Source organism: Dreissena polymorpha, chromosome 9, assembly GCF_020536995.1.
Source record: "Dreissena polymorpha isolate Duluth1 chromosome 9, UMN_Dpol_1.0, whole genome shotgun sequence".
NCBI classification, from domain to species: Eukaryota; Metazoa; Mollusca; class Bivalvia; order Myida; family Dreissenidae; genus Dreissena; species Dreissena polymorpha.
In genome coordinates, this window is record NC_068363.1 from 2,203,595 (window position 1) to 2,227,385 (window position 23,791).

General features: G+C 34.1%; 3 protein-coding genes across 3 annotated transcripts in view; all 3 read left to right on the plus strand.

Annotated features, from left to right (window-relative positions):
• LOC127845309 (uncharacterized) overlaps positions 1-4,927 on the plus strand; it is a 58,768-nt gene extending 53,841 nt beyond the window's left edge. The window contains exon 6 of the mRNA XM_052376141.1: positions 1,297-4,927. Coding sequence (XP_052232101.1) covers positions 1,297-2,927 — 1,631 coding nt within the window. The 3' untranslated portion in view covers positions 2,928-4,927. The remainder of the gene's footprint in view (positions 1-1,296) is intronic.
• Positions 4,928-15,662: 10,735 nt separating this feature from the next.
• LOC127844655 (uncharacterized) lies at positions 15,663-16,355 on the plus strand. The gene has a single exon (XM_052375053.1). The coding sequence runs from the start codon at positions 15,663-15,665 to the stop codon at positions 16,353-16,355; it is 693 nt and encodes a 230-aa protein (XP_052231013.1).
• Positions 16,356-18,446: 2,091 nt separating this feature from the next.
• On the plus strand, positions 18,447-19,877 carry LOC127845266 (uncharacterized). Its single transcript, XM_052376093.1, has 2 exons — positions 18,447-19,650; positions 19,682-19,877. The coding sequence occupies exons 1-2, from the start codon at positions 18,482-18,484 to the stop codon at positions 19,695-19,697; spliced, it is 1,185 nt and encodes a 394-aa protein (XP_052232053.1). The 5' UTR covers positions 18,447-18,481; the 3' UTR covers positions 19,698-19,877.
• Positions 19,878-23,791: the final 3,914 nt, after the last annotated feature.

A 23,791-nucleotide genomic window follows, 5' to 3' on the forward strand; every position in this document is an offset into this window, starting at 1 on the left:
TGTGCGTTCACCTTTTATTTTCAGAGAATTACCAGCGCAAAAGCGTTTATACTAAAGGCTATATTCTCATATTTAGTACTTACTTGCATTGCATTTCAACCCGCGAGGTTTCGGGTCGCTTCGCGGCCAGTGTGTGAAAGTCAGAGTTTATATACAGATCATCACCGGAGTTCGCAGAAGGGGTTGCGATCTTTTCATTGAAGGAAAAAATTGGAATCTATGCTATTTTTGTCTGATGGAGTAAATAGTTCGTTTAGTCGCTTTGTCGATATATCAAATTTTAGGCACAGCTGTTGCCTTGGTCGTGTACAGTTTGCGTAAACAAGCCGTCGTTTCAGCAGCTGAATTGTTACCTAACTTTTATCATTGCATTCCAATCCGCAAGGTATCAAGGTCGGTTTGCGGTCAGTTGCAGAAATCTTTATATAAACGCCGTCTCGTAAACTTTGTGCACTTGAAGTCTGTTTTGAAAGATATTTCTTGTTTAATATGCAGACAAATTAATTTCTTTATTTAATAAAACAAACATGTTTGCGTTGAATGTGGCTTCGTCAAAACATAGACGATGAACCTGTAAATATAATTGAGATCAATTTAATTCCTTTTGGAGAACGCCTTACAAACATGTGTGCGTTGAATGTATCTTGGTCAAAAACAAAGCCGATAAACATGTCAATATAATTCAGATTAGTTTATTTCCTTTTACTGAGAGCGCCCTTTTGTTTAAAAAAAAGACGTTTTTTAGTTATGTTTGATTATTAAAACTTATCTCATGCGAATGATTTTAATTTGTATGTTAGTTGTAACTTTACAAACTATAGGGGCGAAAACCGTAGCGAACTTTCGGAAATAAACTATTTAAGGGTTGTATTTAATTTGTTCATAAAGATTGGTAAAATGTGTTTAAATAAAAATGTATTTTATACGACAAATGCACTGTATATAATAATTTGAATGTCAACATGTATGTCAACACATTTATATTTATAGCAATTAATATATTATACAGTGTTAATATAACATTCAGTGTGCATATGTAAAACGAGTAGACAGTTTAGAAATATTTTAAATGATAATGATCATTCAAACAATAAGATTATATATATATATATTATAAATTATTATTTAATATTTAAACCAAACGGAACTATTTTAATACTACAAATTCAGAGGTATTTGAATATTTTCTGACTGTTTCTTAATTTCAAAGTTTTAATTCGTGAATATAGAACCAATATTACCGTATTGACTATATATTCGAAGGGCTCTGAGTTTTTGTGCTGTTGTTTTTTTCAGATTCTGCAAGTATGGCCACATCGGATTTGCCGGTCTGGATTGTTCTAAATAGTCCCAATCCAAACAAGTGCATAAAACCTCCTCCAGTACTGTCTTCAATAGAATATATTAATGTGTGCCATGCCAAATGTTCCTTTACCTGGCTATGCAGTTTGCTTAGCATGCTGCTTACACTTGATCAAGAGGTGTGGTGTTACCTGAATGACTTTCAAATAACGTCATGTGTAGAGGTAACAGGCAGCACATCATCTGGCAGTTTACAAATAAAAAAAACAGAAAAAAACATATCAGTATCTCTACGTGGTAATACCAGTGTGTTGGAGGCTCTCCAAGGTCTGAATATCAATAGTCTAGCTCTGTATGGTTGCCGTAAAGATTTTAGCGCGAGTTATAAAGAGTCGAAATTTTCTGCGTCAGAATCACAAGCTATTAGTATTGAAAGAAATTTTATTGGAGAAGAGTGTCGGAGAAATTCTAAAAACGGTTTGCTTACCACGAGTCTGCGTGAGTGTGGCGGGTGGGAAGTGAAGCATGTTGAGTCGTTGTCTCAGACGCTACCATTGCTAACACAGCTAGAAATACTAAGTATTACTGTGGAAGAGGACAGTCATGGTCTGTGGGAGGCTCTTCACGGTCTGAATATCAAGAGGTTGAGTCTGATTATGTTAGAAGTGAATCATAAAGAGTCGATGTCTCAGTCGCTTTTATCGCTCACACAGCTGGAAGCTCTAAGTTTTAAGGTGGACTATGACAAACCTGGTATGTGGGAGGCTCTCCATGGTCTGAGTATCAAGAGTCTGAGTCTGTATTGCAGTGATGGAGATTTTAATCTCAAGAATGCGGAATCGTTTTCGCAGTCGCTATCATCGCTAACACAGCTGGAATCAGTTAGTATGTATACAAGTAAGACAGCAGATATTACTGGTCTCTGTGAGGCTCTCCGTGGTTTGAGGATCAAGACTCTGAGTCTGAGTGACTGGTGGATAATGAAGCATACAGAGTCGTTTTCTCAGTCCTTATCATCGCTCAAACAGCTGGAAACACTTAGTATTAGTGGGTTGGAATGCAGCCCTGATTTCTGGGAGGCTCTCCGTGGTTTGAATATTAAGAGTCTAAGTCTGCTTGGTGTGTTTGAAATGAAGCATGCAGAGTCGTTGTCTCAATCCTTATTATCGCTCAGGCAGCTGGAAGAGCTTACACTTTATGTGGAAACATACTGCGCCTTACAGTTTCCTCAATCATTGAAGTTCTTAAATATCTTCTTTGTGGTATTGCTTCCATCCCAATTACGCGCCCTTGTGGACGTACTAGCTGCATGTACTAATAAAATTGAGACTAAACTCGAATTCGGTTGTTCTTCTATATATAAAGAACGCATCCCACTGCAAGAATACATTCCAATTAAACAGGAATTTGATGCACGGAATACAATTGCAGTGAAACGATTCCGAATATATGAATGGCCTGATTCTGGCGGTGTTGCCATGTCTACACGTGACATTGATGGTGCTGATGACGCTTCTCACGATGCCGTTTGTGATTTGTATCACAAATACGTGGACTATTTTGATACTTACAAAATTAACATAATATCAATACGACTTCAGATTAGTCCAGACTCTGTCTCATAAGTTATTTTATGCTGATGTTACAGATTATGTTTATATGAACAGTTTGATTCATGCTTTTAATTATATGTGATACTTCGTAAAGGTATGTTGTTACTTAGTTCATATTTTTAATTAAGAATAAATATTATGCTAGCAAAGTGTTTTGTCGACTGTCCCATGTGTTATTTGACCTGAAAAGTAAAAATAAAAATGATTTTTAAACAATTTAAGTCAAATTTTACATTTGCACGAGATTTTCTATTAAATGTTTGGTTAACTAAATTCAATAACATGACGTAAATTAAGTTCTTTATAGTAAATGACTACAGATTTATTAATTCAGGTCAATAAACACCATGACGCTATGTTTCTCGTTGCCACAGAGCAAGTAACACAACTCGCAATTAAACGTCTACGTTATGTTGTGTTTTTTAGCTCACCTGAGCACAACGTGATCATGGTGGGCTTTTGTGATCGCCCTTTGTCCGTCGTGCGTCGTGCGGCGTCAACATTTGCCTTGTTAACACTCTAGAGGCCACATTTATTGTTCAATCTTCATGAAATTTGGTAGGAAGATTGGTCTAAATGATTTCTTAGATGAGTTCGAAAATGGTTACGTTTGCTTGATAAACATGGCTGCCAAGGGGCGGGGCATTTTTCCATATATGGTAAAATCTTGTTAACACTCTAGAAGCCACATTTATTGTCCGATCTTCATGAAACTTGGTCAGAAGATTCATCCCAATATTATCTTTGACGAGTTTTAAAAATGATACCGGTTGGTTGAAAAACATGGCCGTCAGGGGGCGGGGCATTTTTCCTTATATGGCTGTAGTAAAACCTTGTTAACACTCTAGAGGCCACATTTATTTTCCGATCTTCATGAAACTTGGTCAGAAGATTTTTCCCAATGATATCTTGGATGAGTTCGAAAATGGTTTTGGTTGTTTTAAAAACATGGCCACCAAAGAGCGGGGCATTTTTCTTTATATGGCTTTATATGGCTATAGTAAAATCTTGTTAACACTCTAGAGGCCACATTTACTGTACGATCTTCATAAGACTTGGTCAGAAGATTCATCCTAATAATATCTTGGATAAGTTCAAAAATAATGCCGGTTGGTTGAAAATCATGGCCGCCAGGGGGCGGGGCATTTTTCCTTATATGGCTATAGTAAAATATTGTAAACAATCTAGAGGCTACATTTATTTTCCGATCTTCATGAAACTTGGCCAGAAGATTTGTCCCAATGATATCCTGGATGAGTTCGAAAATGGTTTCGGTTGCTTTGAAAACATGGCCACCAGGGGGCGGGGCATTTTTCCTAATATGGATATATATTGCTTTAGTTAAACCTTATTCACACTCTATTGGCCGCATTTATTGTCCGATCATCATGAAACTTGGCCAGACAATTTGCCCTAATGATATCTTGGATAGTAGAAAAACATTGCCGCCAGGGGGTCGTGGCATTTTTTCTTGTATAGCTATAGTAAAACCTTGTTAAAAATCTAGAAGCCACATTTACTGTCTGATCATCATGAAACTTGGTCAGAATATTTTTCCCAATTATATCTCTAATAAGTTCGAAAATGGTTCCAGTTGCTTGAAAAACATGGCCACCAGGGGGCGGGGCATTTGTCCTTATGTTTGTTTAAATGATATCTTGGATGTGTATGAAAATGGTTCTGGTTTGTTGAAAAACGTGGCTGCCCGGGTGTTCACTAGTCATGAAAGTTTGTTAGAACATTTGTTCTAATGACATATTGGGCTGCACAGAACAGTACCTTTGAATCTCAGGTGAGCGACTTTCGGTCTTTCAGGCCCTCTTGTTTGTTAATGGTAATATATATGTTTTAAATCACTTCATACCTTTGTTTAATACTTTTGAATTTTTGAAACACATTACAATTGTATTAGTGCGCGTGTAAGCATGTACATACAACTGTACATATTCCTAATTTTTGTCAAAGCATTTGAATGTACATATAAATATTGGTTTACATCATAGTTTTCATATTTTCTTTTCTATAGAATTCAAATCGCTTAATGTGTAGAAATGTATCATATATAAATATATTTTAATTTTGTTTTTCCGCACATTGCTTGTCATTTTGATCGTTTGCAAAACCAGTATCCTAAAAAATGGTGCAGATAAAAAATAACGTTTTCAGATGTAACGAGAGAAGCTGTTGTTTAGGGGGCACACTACAGTTTTTCACAAATCGGCTACTGGCTGCCGGGGTGGGGGCACTGCGTCCTCACTGTTGACACAACGTCTACACCTGAAATCATACAAAACATATCTTCAGTTTTGTTGGGTGTATGTCTTCCAAAAATACATGGATAGCCATGGTGCACCCACTTGCTCTTTATTTTTATCATGGAAAATCAGCCAATTTGAGGGTCTGAATGTCACCTGTTTTGGCGGCCATTTCCGTGATTTTCAAGACAAATTAACCACTAAACTGCAAATGCCAGTTCATTAAACACTTTCTTTTTTACTGCATCACTAACCAGATATTTGACCGACACCGAAGAATCCTAGGGTCATCCACGTGGTTTTTCACAGAAATTCAGTTGAGTGGAGGCACATTTAAAATTCATGCAAAATTAGCCTTCGGAGCTAGAAACCAGCATGTACGTATTTCATGACCTTGGCAGCCCAGCAGAGACACTGGCTATGCACTGGACACATTTTCGAATTCACTAAGCATGCATTTCAAACCACCACCACTCAAATCTGATACTTTAAACTTGTAAAACACTATTATTGCTGCTCAGTTTCAGTGTATCCATATTTATTAGAAATTTCTCCCCAGCTAATTTCACACTAAGGCTCAAAACTGTATAGTGCTACCTTAAGTTTAATGTTATGCAGTTTTAACAGTATCCCTTATTCTCATTGTATCGGCCATCCTTATTGTATCGTGACTTTAACGGTCTAATTAAAAAAAAACACTCAGAAAGTGCAGGACAGTAAATGTTTTTATATTATGTTAGAATAGATTTGCTTTGACAATTACGACGATCATTTTCAGGATTTCCGGTTTCCAATTTACAGTAGGTCATGTTTAATCCAGGGTGATGTTACGATCTTTAAATTACTTGACACATAATTGTGTAAGTTTTTTATGGTTTGTTAGTTGGTTTATCAAATGTTTAATAAGCCACTTTTTGTAAAAACAATGTTAAACTATTTTAAGAAAGATATGAGCAAGAGTTTCAATTGAGAAACTATTTATAGAACAAGCGCATGCTCATAGTAACACACCTTAGAAATCAAAATGGCCTATACTTTGTACAGATCGATACATAAAACAACAGGGAGCTAATTAAGTCTAGCCAGTATTTTGTCATATCATGGCCGATTTGAAAGCAGTTTTTGTTGTAACGTCCAACAATACAGATTGAAGTACAGATTGACATATAAAACATATGTGTTTTAAAATCGCTTTACTTCTAATAGTTGGATGTATTCATTAAGAGGGCCGATACTACTGGTTCACATGCTATAGTTGAATATTTTTACATATGTATATTTCTAATAAATAACAAGTATCGGTATGACGTGCTGTTTTAAAAATTGATTGTAAAATTATGATTATTTTATAAAACATTGTTGTCGTTGATTGTGTAAGTAATGATAATGCGTCTTAAATTTATTACGTAGATGCATGTGTAAATTATGTGTTGAGGATTCTGGGCGATACTGATGCTGCGGTAGCTTAATTATGATGCATCTTTTTCCGATGAGGTTGATTTACAGAGGACTCATCTACAATGTGTTCTTTTAAGTATATTTTGAACAAACAAATGAAAACTGCAGATACTGCATGCATACTCTAATTTTCATGGCACATGATATCAATGAAGTAAATCGAAGAGTACTAAAGTGAATGTATTATTACATTATGTGCATGCTGTGTTTTATTATGGTATGAACTTGGAACGGGTGGGACTTACCAAATTCTTAGATTTCACCGCACACAAACACATGTGAGTTACTATTATGAAAAAGCATTTATTTTCAGTTAATACAGATACATACAGAACATTAAAGTGGTATTTTAACAAACTGAAAAAGTGGCACATTAACACATTCAATAAAATATACACTTTATATGCATATATAATAAAATTAACGGATACAGGCAGCGAATTATAATAACAGATTCGTTTATGCATAAAAGTCATCATAATCATCATCTTCTTCTTCTTCTTCATTGTCGTAATCATCAGCAACAGCAAAATCATCATTATCATCAAAACAATTATCATCAATATCATCGTCATTATCATTATCATCGTATTTCTTATCCTCATCAGTATTATTTATATTATTGTTATAATCACATTATAAATAATAAGGTTTAAAATAAATATTTTTTCATTATATTGTATATTTAATTATTTGTATTCATTAAGTTTAATTTCATATTGACAGCTATTTAAGTGTTAATCATTGCTTTATTATTTCTTCATTGTATACAATAATGTTGCTTTATTATTTGGCATATGATTCTTGTGCTTTACTTAATAAGTCTTAAACACATAAAACTGTCAAGTGTGTATTTCTCTACATGTGTAAGTGATATACCAGTAGCAGTAGTAGAAGAAGTAGAAGAACAGGAACAACTAGTAGTAGTAGTAGTAGTAGTAGTAGAAGAAGTAGTAGTAGTAGTAGTAGTAGTAGTAGTAGAAGAAGTAGTAGTAGTAGTAGTAGTAGTAGTAGTAGTAGAAGAAGTAGTAGTAGTAGTAGTAGTAGTAGTAGTAGTAGTAGTAGTAGTAGTAGTAGTAGTAGTAGTAGTAGTAGTAGTAGTAGTAGTAGTAGTAGAAGTAGTAGTAGTACAAGAAGAAGAATTAGTAGTAGTAGTAATTGTAGTAGTAGCAGCAGTAACCGCAGCAGTAGTAGCTGAAGCAGTAGTATGAGAAGTAGTAGTAGGGGGAGTGGGGGGAGGAGCAGTAGCAGTAGAAACTTATTAACAAATGTTGTAACGATATGTACCTTCTAAAAATAAACAAAACATATGTCTTATACTTAGATAGCGTGCCATTAAAGAAAATAATTAAACAGTTTTTGGCATTTTGGTTTCGTTATTTACGACACATTAAGCATTTTCACTTGTTGACATTTTATCGATTTAATTCTGACAAACAAACAGTTTAGGAGTTGGCACTTTTTTATGAAGTGAGCTGTAATAACCTAAACCTATTCAAGACAATGCAATAATTTATTAATTTGATTTTACTCAAAACTACAACATATTTTTAATGTACTTAAAAATATGTTACATTAAAACATGAATACTGAGCTGTCGAGAACAAAAAAAAGTGGGTCCATATAAAAAAAGTAGTAAGTTACTGTTCATACCAAAAAGATTTCCTTGAATAAAAGACATGTCAAGTAACAATACATTGCATTTTTATACTGTCCTAACACAGTAAAAATAATATGGTATATATCATAAAACTTAATTCAATACAGTATAAAATAAATAGTTGTTAACATGACAGGTGATTAAATTCGCATTTACCTACGTCTGCATATAGAATATATAATTGTCTATGTGTAGTTAGATTACCTTTGACTTCAAGCTCATTTGCCCCAATTGTAATCTCAATCTAGGTCTGCAAGTAAGCCAACAACACACACAACGTCGGAACATTACCCATTTAAATCAAAGTACTGACAGTACTGGTGTGACGATGCTTTTGAAGAGGATGGATATAAAAGCATCAATTTAAGTTTAAAAATAGGGTTCGAAAAAAAAGTTCGGTACGAAAAAAAATTTGGGTACGAAAAAAATTGGGTACGAAAAATTGTGGATACGAAAAAAATTTGGAGTTACGGGGAAGTAGTACCCGTGGGGAACTTGACCCATTCAGCGAAACTGGGAGGCGGGTTACATTCTCGATCAAATATAACAAGAAATATCTTTAAAAAGATATTCGACGTGTATTTTCTGTACCACTTATCTTAAAAAAACGTTATGTTACAGTAAAACGTTTGTGGGTAATAACATTACGTTTCAGCAGATATATTCAAAACTTGACATGCTCTTAAATTACACCATGCTCTTTAATTTCACATGTATATCATACCAAACTTTATATTTCGTTGTTTCCTTTCCTTAGTTAATGATGTTATGTGTACGGACGTGATTTCACATAATTTTTCTCTTTTGATTATTGTTTTTTCTCTAATTCAATAAGCTTAGGCATGTTTGATCGTTAAGTACGGCAATAATTTCATGATGATTCCCGAAAGTAGGTATGAGAACATAGTCGAAAGAGCACTTGAATACGTGAGTTTGCCCATGAACACATGGTAAGGTTAACAAAATCTCCGCGATATGACCTAATATGTGTTTAACAAAGCAAACAATATCAAACAAACGAATGAATTATCAAACATAGTATGTGCACTGATGTGGCTCTGTAGTTTCTGTTGGAAAAGTTTATTAAATATGCAAAATGAGAAAGCACGCATAAGAGCGAGTTTCATAGATGTCATACGGCTATTATGCTGTTTATATACCATACTCGCTATAACGTTTACAAATGACAGGTTCGAATTAATTCGTTTTCTTTACACTCATGATCGCGTTAAACGTTAATTATACACGTTTTCATTGGCAATTTATTTACAGAATCACGACAAATGTCAAATACAATACAGAAAATGCATAGTTGTTTCATTGATATATAAACATATAATGGATTGAATATAACTGATTTAAAATTAACGTTTTCAAACTATTATTCAATCTTTTCCCCAGAATATGCTATCCTATTTATAGCTGAGCCTCCTTTACCTTTATCAATGATAATCAGCGAGGTATGCCGATTAGAAAAATCGAGCTATCTCAATCGGGCTGGCTCGGTCTTTTACATAGGTCGCCATTGTGAAGAATTTTTCATGGTATGATAACTTAGACGAGCTGCTTCGCAGCATCGTCAAAAAGCTGTCCTACTGTGCGGAGGTGTAATTTTCGTAAGATTGCCATTGAATTGAACCCAACCGGCAAATAAATGACTTTCAAGCTAGGTTTACATTATGCAACATTGACACAAAATTGATGCCAATTATCTCAGGCCAAACATACGTATTTGCTCATGGAGCATAAACTATTGCTTTTTTTTCAGAAACAGTGGACCTAAATGGATTCACGTGGACTAGGTTTGCAGTCAAAGATTCTGAAAAATTCCATTAAAGGAGAAAGTTTTGTCCCTTTTAAGTCGCGTGGATTGCACAGGCTAATCTGGGACAATACTGTACACAAACGAATTAAGTTAAATTTTTTCGAGAGAGCAGCGTTTATGCATACATATCAAACTCCAATATTTATTTAGCAATCATAAACAATAACAATACAACTTCATAATTCAGAACGATATTATTTTCAATACCTATCAAATACTCTAATTATGAGCATTTTTTAAACAATGCTTTCTTCTACAATGTTAATCAACCCAAATTAAATTAGTTCATCCAGAATTTGAAGAACATTTGTATGTTTTTACCAAAAACAGAAGCTTTATTTTCAGATAACACACATTTTAATATTGTGAAAAAACAATAACAATGTAAATAATTTAACACCCAGAAAAAGCATATGGTCTATTTTGAAAATGAATTAAATATTTTATTTTCATCTATTAAATTTCAGATAGTGCAAGATAGATATACTTAAAATTCTATGAGACATAATATTATTTTTATATATTCAATAAACACTATAATAATTTGCATCCAACTATCAAAACAATATATACAATTACAACAGCTTATTATTTCAAAATTTACAAAACAATAATGCTTGAATAAATCATTTTGGCAAATTGAACACAATGTTTGAATTAATTACATGGGTTTAAGTGGAGCAAACAATAATACAAAATTCGGCAGTAATACTATATCAAAGTGTAAAGAACCGAACGTCATAACATTTTGCTAATAACATAATACATATAATTTGTTTTGGGTATTAAACAATATGGACAAAACTAAATGGTATTGTAAGCAATATTGGAATACAACAGTATCATTTATCCAAAACCTTCAAATTTAAAAGCAAAACCTGATAACAATACTAACCAGAACTTAATTTGTCAGTCTTAAAATACGGTTCATTGGTACACTTGGTCTAAATTTAACAATCCGTGTTAACAATATATTAACAAACTACTAGAAAACAATAATAACATTCAATATTGTCTAAATGCCAAACAATTCTGAACCTAATATGAAATCAGCAGTTAATCAAAACAAAGCATTCAAATAGTATCTAGAACACATTTGCTTAATAAATTGTAAACATATAAACCAGAAAATATTTCTGATATTATTTTAAACATTTTCAACTGGTGGGCAATTGTGTCTACTGAGCTTTGATTATGAAAAACACAATTCTGTATGAATGTAGTCTATGTAAATGTGCAGTCAGAAAGATTACACAAGTTTTTTTTGAGCTCAAAATCTATCAAAATGATTCATTTTTATCCATAACTTCAATGTGCCACAGAAATGTATCTTACATTTATTATTTAATTAAACGACCACATAACTATTGTTTGTAAGTTCAAATCTTATCAAGGAGCTGCCATAGACACTGCATTGTTGTCGGAAGGTTACGGTTAGAATTTGCGATTGATTGTTTGAGAAAAAAACAAACAATTACAAGGCCAACGCGTTTTATTTAATTTTTTAAGTGTGTTGCATATAGCTCTTAATTGTGCACGTTTAATGTAATTTCTATATCCAAGTTTCTATTTTCGATGAGTACAGTTCGTATCACTGTCAAAAAAAATGAAATTTCTATCACCGTCGCTGCCACCATTTGTTGCGTTCCACCTCTGGACGCTTGTGTGCGTAGGAGTGGTACACTGTACAACCGCCATCTATGCTGCACTTATCTAACATACAAGAATGCAAACAACACCTTTTGAAGTATTGCCGAACGTTGAACGAAATAAAACAGTTCTGTATGCACTCCAAATTCATTACAATAAGAATTATATATCTGTTCTTATAAAGGCAGTATATTATATTTTAACCTGAGCATTAGGTTGTATTATAGGTAATTATTTAATAATTAAGTGTTAACAGTTAACTTGTTTAATTCATTCCTTATGAGTCTTTCACTATAGATAATGGCACCAATTTTAAGTACATTAAATAACAGTAAATGCTTCAAGATGTCGTAATGAAATGTCACATGTTAGTTTGTTAAGTATGGTGTTAAATGAGCCTTTTCGAATAATTATCAGTAAATATAAAGCGTTTAATTTTATAAAAGACCAGCCTCTTAATTTCGGGATGGAACTGAGCTGATGACAAAAAATTGGTGGTCCTTTCATACTAGCTTATTAGCAGGCCAGTTGGTCATGGGCTGCCCCATAATGACCGAATCGGGGCGACCGAATGGCCAGAATTAGAACGCCCACCGGGTAACAACTTGTACTTGAGAACATGGCTTAAAAACGTGAAATAATCATATTCGATGTGCCTCTTTATGTTTTATATTCCATAACATTTTATGACAGACATACATTATTTATTATCTAACCATTTGGAATAAAAACAAACACGTTTGTTTAAGTGTCATGCAAGGCAGGATATTTGATCGACATAAAAAGAACGGGGCCAAGTATAATGTATAATTAACAATTTACAACATCAAGTGGCATATATATTTACAAACCCCAGTGAGAAGAAACACTCATACGTATCTCTCCCATAGCGATCCTTAGCGAAATCAGTTTTTTTACCACCCATGCCCTTTTAACAATCTATCGGACACACCGCTATTTGCAGCAGCAGTTTCTCCCGGTGACCGAAATTAATGCAGCCCGTAAACATTAGGGTTAAATACAATTTCACGAGTTTGTGCTGTAAAGTCTCTCGTGCTCTACTGTAACCCATCTGCTTTGAGCCAACTAAAATGTATATACTCATTTTTTTTACAAGAATTTAGGTTACTAAACAAAAAATCTTTTGTTACTATCAAGATATATTTTGCAAGTAGAAGAAAGAACATATATCTGAATTTGTTTTTTTGTTATACAAATTTTCACCTGTTCGGCCTTGCACTACGGGTCCTTTTACTCTTGAAAATGTTAAGTTTAGCACAATCCTCAAAACTATTACATCGCATCATTTTAAAGAAACTAATTTGCTTAATCTCAAAATCCGAAAATACATACCAAACACTTTGTATCAAATCTTAAATCTCAAAGAATCGGAATTTTCAAAATTTTGAACAATCTTTTTCATATCCTCTATAGTTATTGCGCATTTTTTAATTGATGGTTTTGAATTGGCCATTATAAATCCAAATTTATCAAATTTGGCAAACCAGATCATAATCGCAAGAATCGTAAGAATCACAAAAACCCGCAATTGTATGAGCCCATGAAATGCCATATACAATCGAGTTAATATTTTTGAGGTAGACGGACATGATTTTTTTAGGGCAGCCAAAAACAGACTGTCATAATAATCCGTAGAGGGCAAAGGATTTAAGTCGCACATTCTACACCATGCACTATATGCTTTAAAATAAGTATTAAACTGTTTGTAAGTGTCATCCGATTATGATGTTTTTACCAAACCATTCAAAATTTCTTACGAATTTTGCAATTCTGATAGAAGATATTTTCTGTTGATCTAGCGGTCCATCTTAAAGGTTTCTGTCAAATGTATACCGGTAAATCATTTCAAATAAAAGCAAACATTAATATTATAAATTGAATGTCTGTAATAAAACCGTTTCCCTTCCTTTCTTTTTTGCAAGTATTCTGCAATTTAAAATTAGCATTCCCCTTGCTATCTTTTTTGCAAGAATTATAATTTTGAAATTGTTATTTTTTACCCCTGCTTTCTTTTTTGCAAGTACTATCCTTTAACAAATATCTTGTTTTTGTTATTTTGTGCAAATATGCCATTCCTCGTGTATTGTACACTACTTCGTAAGCATCTGTTGCAAACGGTCCCAGTCAAATAAAATATTCACCAACTTGTTTGCTATACATTCTTTATCCCCATACAAAAAATCATTAATACGTAAACAATCCCAACTATACCATAAGTATAGCAAACCTGTCGAAACATTCATATCACGTATTCACATATGAACGAAAAATAGTATAGTTAAGTTCGAATAGCAAGACCTTTGATTGAAAAACGTCTTGAACTAAAAACAGAGTAATAGTTATTCATAAATATATTCTGCCTTTTGTCAAAAACAATACTATCCTTCACAAAGTGCTTTTTTACATTGCCGGCCTAAAATAAGAATGGCAAAATTGCGGCACTAGGCCATCTGGGTACCATCAAAATGCCAGGTGTGTTGCATTCTAGAAGATGCATAGTTGTTTTTTCTACCTACTAAATAGGTGGTACCAACCAATTCAAATCGGCACCCCAAAACTGGGTAAAACAATCAACTGCTTTTGTTTCGAAATAAAAAAAATGTTGAATTATACCTTAAAGGCATTTTATTTTTAAAAGTAGCAAGCGATCGATCGAAAACGGACCCCGATATCGTATAAATACTCAAAGAAATCTCATGAGACCTCCCACCCATCTGTATTGTTCATTTTACTTTTACTGTCGGCGATTGAGTAAAATTCTCTGGGAACCAATTGTATTTCTAGTCCAATATTCATCTTCAAACAAATACTAAAACTGCTTAAAGCTAAAGCACATAACTCAATGTTAGAATTTCCTACTTGTAACAACCTTTACACATGATTGAGAGTAAGAAAACCACTTAACAGTTTTCCCCCTAAAAGCAAGAACTACTGTTTTCATTTCTCTATTAGTAGAACTTTCATTACATGCGTCATTTGACCATATATAATGAAAATGAAACCTAGCCTTTGAAAAATGTAAATCCCACATACAAACCCACTTGCATCCCTGTAAACTTTCAAAACTTCGAACCATTTAGTTTTACTATGAGGTCTTAGTTTCTAAATAAGCCAAACACGTCAAACAATTCTCTTTCACTCGAGGGACTACCTTATTGACCGCTATCACGTGGTCGACCCGTGTGTCCATTTACTGTTTTAGCCCTGTCCCCGTCGGCGATGCGATCACTTCTCTCGTCCGGACTGTCCATATCTAACACATTGCCAACTCCAAGACGGCACAAAACTAATTTAAATTTCATAATTAAATGTGGTTGCGCAAATAAAGAAACGATTTCAATAACGTCTATGCTCTATTCTGCATGCCTGTCAAATGACCAAACCTGCAAATCTGTGCACGAGAAAATCTTGATTTCCGCACCATTGGACATCACCTTCAAAAACCAGTAAAACCAGTTTATTCAATCACACAACGATAATAAATACATTCAAACGACGCATACCGAGAGTCAAATGCTAGGACATGTAAACATTACCATTGATCTAAAATAACACATCGTGAAGATTGCTATTGGTTAAAAGAGATGACTAATCCAACCATAAAGCACCGGGACTCATGTCTGACAATGGACTGGCGTCTTGTGGACAAGTTAAGTTTTATCATTAAATAACAGTTAATATGTAACTAATGGGCAATAGTATTCAGCAGTTATGAAATATACTAATGAATGTTTTACAAAGCACTTAAGATAAGTTCATAAACATGCTTAAAACACAAATACCTATACGTATCGTTAACAGTGAAAATCACGTGACTGCACTCGAATTCGGACAAGTGCTTCGGATTCGAAAAAAAAAAGAATCCACAGGCGTACGATATGAAATCTATAAGTAATCGACTAGAGTCCGTAGAGAATAAATTAAAAATTGTTGAGGTCATTGAGAAGAGGATCGGGGGCATGGAGACGGACATCAAAAAGTTGTGGGTGGCATTGGACGAGCGGATGAAGAAGGTGGACGATCGAGTGAAGCGGGTTGAAGACAAGGTGGACGGGGCGGACATCCACGCAGCGCAGATGGCGTCACGTATCGACGAGCTCGAAAAGGAGCGAGAAGCCATGCGCGATGATGTTTCGTATCTCCAGTCACAGAGCATGAGAAATAATCTTATGTTCACCAGTGTCCAGGAAGACAACGCTTCGGGTTACGAGACGCCGGAAGTGACGGAGCGTAAGCTTCGTCAACATCTCGAGGGCGCTTTCCACATTGCACGTGAGTTGGTGGATTCCATTAAATTCGAACGTGTGCATCGTTCCCCTGGCGCACCGACTGCGGGAAAAGTAAGGAACATTGTGGCGAAGTTTTCGTACTTCAAAGACAGGGAAATGGTGCGAAAGCGGTGGATAGAACTCGATGGAACTGTTTTCAGGGTGTTTGAGCAGTTTCCACAGGATGTGATACAGAAGAGGCGGAAACTGGTTCCCAAGATGAAAGACGCGAGGCGGCAAGGGAAGCGTGCGTACCTTGCTTACGACACCCTCTATATAGATGGGGTACCGCAGCGCGCATAGGGGCACGATGACAGTAGGATTTCTATCTTGTCTTGGAACGTTAATGGTTTAACAGATTGTAAAAAAAGTAATATTAATTTTGTCAATTTAATTACTTCTCATGATATCTGTCTATTTTACGAAACTTGGAATAACAAGTCAAGCGTTATTTCTCTTGATGGTTTTATATCTCACAATTTTTATAAAAAAACTCAACACAGAAATGCGCGTAGATCTAGCGGCGGTGTTGTTGTTTATTTTAGGGAACATTTAAAGGATGGAATAACTATTGTACGCAATCACTATAATACTGTTATTTGGCTTAAATTAGATCGTGATTTTTTAACATAGATGAAAATATTTATTTATGTGCAGCCTATATTTGGGATGAAGATTCGCCTATGTATAATACGTTTAATATCGTCCTTTTCGAATTTTAAGAAAATGATATATCATACTTTTCTGAATCCGGTCAAGTATTTATAACTGGGGATCTAAACAGTAGAGTAGGCAACAAACGTGATTATATTGTATATGACTGTATGAATACTTTTTACGATGATATAGATTATTGCCCTGATCAAGTCTCTGTTAGGGCCTCTGTTGATAATGTACATAATAGCCATGGTTGTAAATTGCTTTATTTGTGTAAGTCAACAGGTACACGTATTGTTAATGGTAGAATAGGTGACAGTAATAAACATACATTTTATGGTCATAACGGGACATCCATGATTGATTACGTCTTAGCTAGTGAACGAAATTTTTCACGCATTGTTGATTGTACAATAGGCGAATTTAATGAATGGAGCGATCATGCCCCGTTACATCTGACTCTTCGTTGCAATAACTTTTCACCCAAACACGAGAAATTTACTGATGTAAAATACAAATGGGACAGTTCCATCAAAGATCGATTTCGAACAGAAATCATAGCTAAATTACCTGTTTTTAATGATATTGTACGTAATATTGATTATTTGAATAGATTGTCAGTAAATAATGCCATAAACGAGTTTACTGATACTATCCGCAGTGTAGCGGACCCATTATTTTCACATACATATACGTTTAGTAATAAACCGAAGTACATGTTCGAAGAATACGGTAGTTTAACTTATGCTGACTGGTTTGATAGTGATTGTGAGTCTGCCCGTCGTTTATATATTGATGCCTTAAAGTGTTTTAATTTAAATAAATCAGACGCTAGTAGATCAATGCTTTGTCATTATAAGAAACTTTATAAAAATTTAATACGGAAAAAGAAGGGATGTGCATACCGTACAAAAATGTCTGATATTGAAAACTTAAAGAAAAAAAAACCTCGCGATTTTTGGAAATTTTTCAAATCAAAGAATAAACTAACCAGCCATAACATTTCATTGGAAGATTTTAAGTTATTTTTTGAAAACCTTAGCAACAGTACTTTTAATTGCAATAATACCGAGGCAGAGCAGTTTTGTTCCAGCTATAATTTTAGCGAAGATAATGTTGTGTTTCCAGAGTTAGACCAGCCTATTAGTGTTGATGAAGTTATATGTGCAATTAAAAAACTAAAGAGAAATAAGTCAGCGGGTGTTGATTTTATATTAAACGAATATTTTATAGAATGTAGCGATTTATTGTGTAACCATTTATGTGATATTTTTAATTGTATACTACAATCTGGTTTTTTCCCTGAAAAATGGACACATGGAATTATAATCCCATTACACAAAAAGGGCTCTGTAAACGATATTAATAATTACAGAGGAATTACACTTGTGAGCTGTTTCTCAAAACTATTTACTACAATAATTAATAAGCGCATCGAATGTTTTTGTGAGAATAATAATAGCATTTCGGATGCACAGTTCGGATTTCGTAAGGGTTATTCAACAATCGATGCTATATACATATTAATGTCTATTGTACAAAAATATATTAATGACAATAAAAGGCTCTATGTAATATATGTAGACATGATGAAATGTTTTGATAGTATATATAGAAATGCATTGTGGTTAAAATTGTATAAAACCGGCATTAGAGGTAAAATATTGCAAATTGTTAAAGACATGTATGAAAATGTTAAATCGTATGTTAAGTCATGTTCTACTTATTCTGACTACTTCCGTTACTCAGTTGGTCTACGTCAAGGGGAAGTTATGTCCCCTTTGCTATTTTCTCTGTTTGTAGAGGACTTAGAGATGTTTTTACAACATAATATAGAGTCTGGATTAACCATTGACGATGTTTTACTTATATTACTCCTTTTCGCCGATGATATGGCCATATTGGGTAAAAATTCAGAAGAAGTACAAAACCATTTGGATAATCTGCTTGTGTATTGTAATACTTGGGGCCTTAAAGTAAACACTTCAAAAACTAAAATTATGGTTTTCCGTAAGAGGGGCCGCCTACACCAAAATGAGGCATGGACATACGATGGCCAAATCATCGAAACAGTTGATAACTTTAATTATTTAGGTACTGTTATACATTATACAGGTAGTTTCACATTCAACCAAGAACATTTAGTAGGTAAAGCCCTTAAGGCTATGAATACTTTGCTATACAAGTGTAAAATGTATGATCTAAAACCTAAAACACTTTGCCAGTTATTTGATGCATTTGTTGGTTCTATTCTTAACTATGCCTCCGAAATATGGGGTTTTACAAAGTCTAAAGAAATAGAACGTATCCATTTAAAGTTCTGTAAACGAATGCTACAAGTAAGACTCAACAGTTGTAACGCATGTGTTTACGGAGAGTTGGGTAGATACCCACTTTACATAAATCGTTTTATAAGAATGTTAAAATATTGGTTTAAAATTAGATTGAGTGATAATATTATTCTCCAAACTGTGTATAATATGAATGTTGTAGAGTGTCATAAAGGAAACATCAATTGGGTCTCACATATTAAACAGTTGTTAAACGATTATGGTTATGGATATGTTTTTAATAACCCTAGCTCTGTGTGTGTTAATTCTTTTATATGTCAGTTTAGAAATAGACTTATAGATACATTTAAACAGGAATGGTTTGGTACATTAAGTAACAGTACTGTATTAGACATGTACAGAGTTTTTAAACCTACAATTGTATACGAATCTTACTTGGATTTGTTACCAAGGAGTTTGCGTACCCAATTTGTTAAGTTAAGAATTTCTGTTCACTCACTGAGAATCCAAACTGGGAGATATGGGCGTAATAATATTCCTCGCAACGAAAGATACTGTGTTTGTTGCAATAGTAGAGATATTGAAGATGAGTTTCACTTTGTTTGTATTTGTCCATGTTTTAGTGTTTTACGACAAAAATACCTTAAAAGGTATTTATATGTTAATCCATCTGTGTTTAAGTATCACCAATTACTGACTTCATCCGATAAAAACGAACTTGTCAAGTTGTGTAAATATATAAAAGAAGCATTTGTAATTCGCAATTCATTTATCAATAATACCATATAGAGTCTAACCGGTATCACCTACAAATCTTTCTGTCATTATATGTTTAGAAAATTTACTATATGCTTTTTCTTCATTTGTATTTTTTGTGTGTGTGTGTTTTATATATATATATATTTGTTTTCAACTTAAATGAAATGAAAACGTGACATATTTATTTTATACTGTTTGTATTAAGACGATGTACTTATGTATAAGTCTAAATAAAATGTCTGTTCTGTTCTGTTCTGTTCGTACAACCAGAATATTGTTTATGTATAAAATGGCCATGCATAATACGGCCGTAATCCATATATTATACGTTTTGGCTGTCATAGTCACTGTGTTAATGCTCAGGTGAATAAAAAGAAATTATACAGATGCACAACAGATCAAAATGTAACAGTCAAGTCTTTTTTAAAAGTTCATGTTCCGTTTTAAAGTTCATTGTCATGGTCGTGATATGCAGCGCAAATCACTATTTCTTTAATTTTTATTTAATTATATTTATTGTACTATTATAATAATTATTATTTTTATCATTTTTACGATGATGGTGATTATGATGATGAGGATCAGGATGGTTATTTTTATTAGTAGTAGTAGAAGTAATAGTAGTAGTAGTAGTATTAAACTTATTATTATTATAATAAATTGCTACCTCTTTTATTATTTTTTATTTTGCTATTATAATAATTATTATTATGATTATCATTTTTGTATGATGATGATAATGATGTTGAGGAGGAGGAGGAAGAGGAGAAGAAGGAAGAAGAGAATGAGAAGCAGAAGGATTATCATGATAGTCATTAATATTATTATCTACATACAGCAGAAGGAAGTTTTTAATACCAAGTCATGACCTCCCACTTCAACCACTGTTTAAGAGATGTTAGAGTTTTTCTTAACAAGGAAGATTATAGACAGCTGGTCTATTGTTAGTGAGAAGTGTTCAATCAAAACTAAGTGATGTCGGAAGTATAAAGAAAACAAGAACAGTACCATCATTTGGACTATGCACTTGAATAAGTATTTTTCTGTTTTCCTATGAAAACCCCTGTCTGGTAAACAAGTTTGTTGTCAGAAGATGCATTTCGTATACTTATTGTTGTATTATTATTATAAAAATACTTTGTCAATTTTATAGTGTATGTAAGCTAAAAAAAAGAAATTCCATATACGGGTTTTAATCAAACGACTTGGAACGCAAAGGACCCCAGTCTATTAACACACTCGTTCAATAAAATCCCGTTTCACAGTGCTCTGTCATAGCTTACACACATGTGTACCTAGCAAAAGTCCATATAAGATCAAATGAGCACAACTTGCTTACAGTGAGCTTTTGTGATTACATTTTGCCGATTGTAAATCATCGTTCCTGCATTGTCCGTTGTCAAAATGTACATTGTTAACACTCTAGAGAATAGATTTATTTCCAATATTCACGAAACATTGCAGAAATCGATCTAAATAACAATTGGGTAACTTACAAAACAGCGTTCAAAAACTATGTTGCTTGTCAAATTAAATAAAAAGTTTCTGAACTTTTTAGAAGGTACATGTTAACCAAATCCTCACGAAATTTGATCAGAACGCTTTTTCTAATGATATATCTGCTGTGTTTGAAAACGGTTCTGGTCTACTGAAAAATATGAGTGCCAGTGGGCACTAAGACATTTTCCTTCTGTGGGTGTTATGAAACTTTGTGAACAATCTAGAAATCAATTGTTTTGCCAAATCATAATGAAACTATCGCAACAATTGTGCTCATGATATTTGAACTGAATTCGAAATTGCTAAAGTCCGTTCCAAAAGACGACTTAAGGTGAAAGCAGTTTAGGAAGGAATTATATAGAAGTCATTCTTATTGATCGTTCGGCTCGTCCGAAGTTTTAAAACGTTTTTTTGAAATAATCCCCTGGGTTGAAAAGTGGCCCCTTTCTGAGGGTTTCTTGCTTCATATGTTTGGAGAAAAAACTTTAAAAATGTCATCTCCAAAACCGCTAGGCCAAGAGGTTTGGTTTTCGGCATGTATAATTGTATTCTGGTCTTCTACCTTTTTTTAAATATCGTCCCTTGGGTAAAAACTGGGCACGCCCAATGATGAAGAAATGTTTGAAGACTTACATTTTTTTAAAAGTTTTCTCTCAAAACGTTAGGGAAGGGAATTAGTTTTTGTTTAATATCGTATTGTGGTCCTGTAACAACTATGTTAAAATCATCCCATTGGGTTTGACCCCCGCCCTATGCATTACTTGTTTAATTATATATATTTAGTGAAAACTTTGAAAGTCTTCTTTTCAGAAACAGCAGTGCCAAGAGGCTTTTTATTTCGCACGTTTAGTCCTCTGCTACAGTTGTTCAAATCATGCCCCCTTGGGTAAAAACTTGCCACAGCCCGGGACTGAAATTATTGCTGAAGACTTGTGTAGTTAATTTCGATAACTTCAAAAATCTTCTTCTTTGAAACCGCAAGGGTCAGGATTTTGATATTTGGTTTGCAATTTAAAATAGTTTTCCTTTTTTCTAATAAGTTATCTCAAATAATGTGTCTGGGGTCAAAACTAACAACACGGAAGTCTGTTGGACTCTTTCAAAATCATATTTGAATTATAAAAAAAATCTCTATTCGGTCTGATCGTTGACGAGTAGGTCACGCGAGTTGTGTTTCGTGATATTTCTTAAATTTGACCCAGCATTTGTAAAAATATTACAAGATATGTACATTCCCAGAAAGGAAATTTATTTCTGCGTTGAATAAGAACGAGTTCATGGAAATCGCTGCACAATGGATGAAGCACTGGCTGTTCAAAGCGATGCACCCTGTTTTGGGGTGATTTTGAGTTTAATACCTTGTTATATATATATAAATATATATATATATATATATATATATATATATATATATATATATATATATATATATATATATATATATATATATATATATATATATATATGATAGTGAAATATTTTTTCAGAGAAGTTGATTTTTCGTTGTAATTCGATTATTTTTCATTCAAAATGATGTTTTTACTAATAAATATCATAGCCACACGCTAACCCCCTGTGGTAACGACCAATCCCAATGATCAACAAGCAAGCATATATATAAATGCATTATATAAAATAATATTTTTTAAACTTACAATAATTAGCTTAAATATTTATGGCATTTGTTAAATAATTGTGCAATCTAAAATAACAAATGACAACAAATATTGAACAGCAGTCACTTAAAACTTCGATCTGAAACCAAACATAAAAGACGATTTATCAATGTATGGTTAACATGTGTTATTACTCCAAATAAATACGGTATATAAAAAGTGTGATAATTTTTGGACTACATGGAGTATGATCCCAGTGGGGGGGAGGGGGAACTTCCTATATACGGGTATATAGGGGTGTGCCAAAAGTATGGGGTGTGTTTTTCGACTAGAATTATAGATATGGGTATGGTTTTGAAATCAACGCCCCTGATAACTCTAGGCCGGACGGAGGCCTGCATACAATTGTTCGGACTATTTGCCTCGGGCAGTAAAAGACATTCATACCGGACAAGAAGGTGACCACAAGCACTTCTGAGGCGGGTCCCCGACAAACAAGCTTGAACCCAACAGACCGAACTTTGGGTTTCGGGCAGAACACCAGACCAGCACTGTACTTGGCCCGTACAGTCGCAGTGACTGTCACGAGGGATTCAGGCTGAAAGGAGCATTGTCTGACATTGGTTTCGGGCAAAAATACGCATCGGGGATTACCGGCTCTTGCGCAACTGGCTCTTTCCACCTGCCAACGCGGACGGATTTCTTTGCCACGGCTGCATATGGCAATGCAATCAGATCTTCCCAGTAATATGGTCTATACTTGTGAAGATATGCAGCGGCCTCTTCCTGGCTCAGGACAAAGTTCCTGCCCAGGAATCGACGGTCCGTGTACCTGCTCTTTGAATCAGGGGCGTAACTCCCAGGTAACTTGCCCGCTACCCAGGCAACCTTACCGGGCTTGGGGAGGGGAATATGA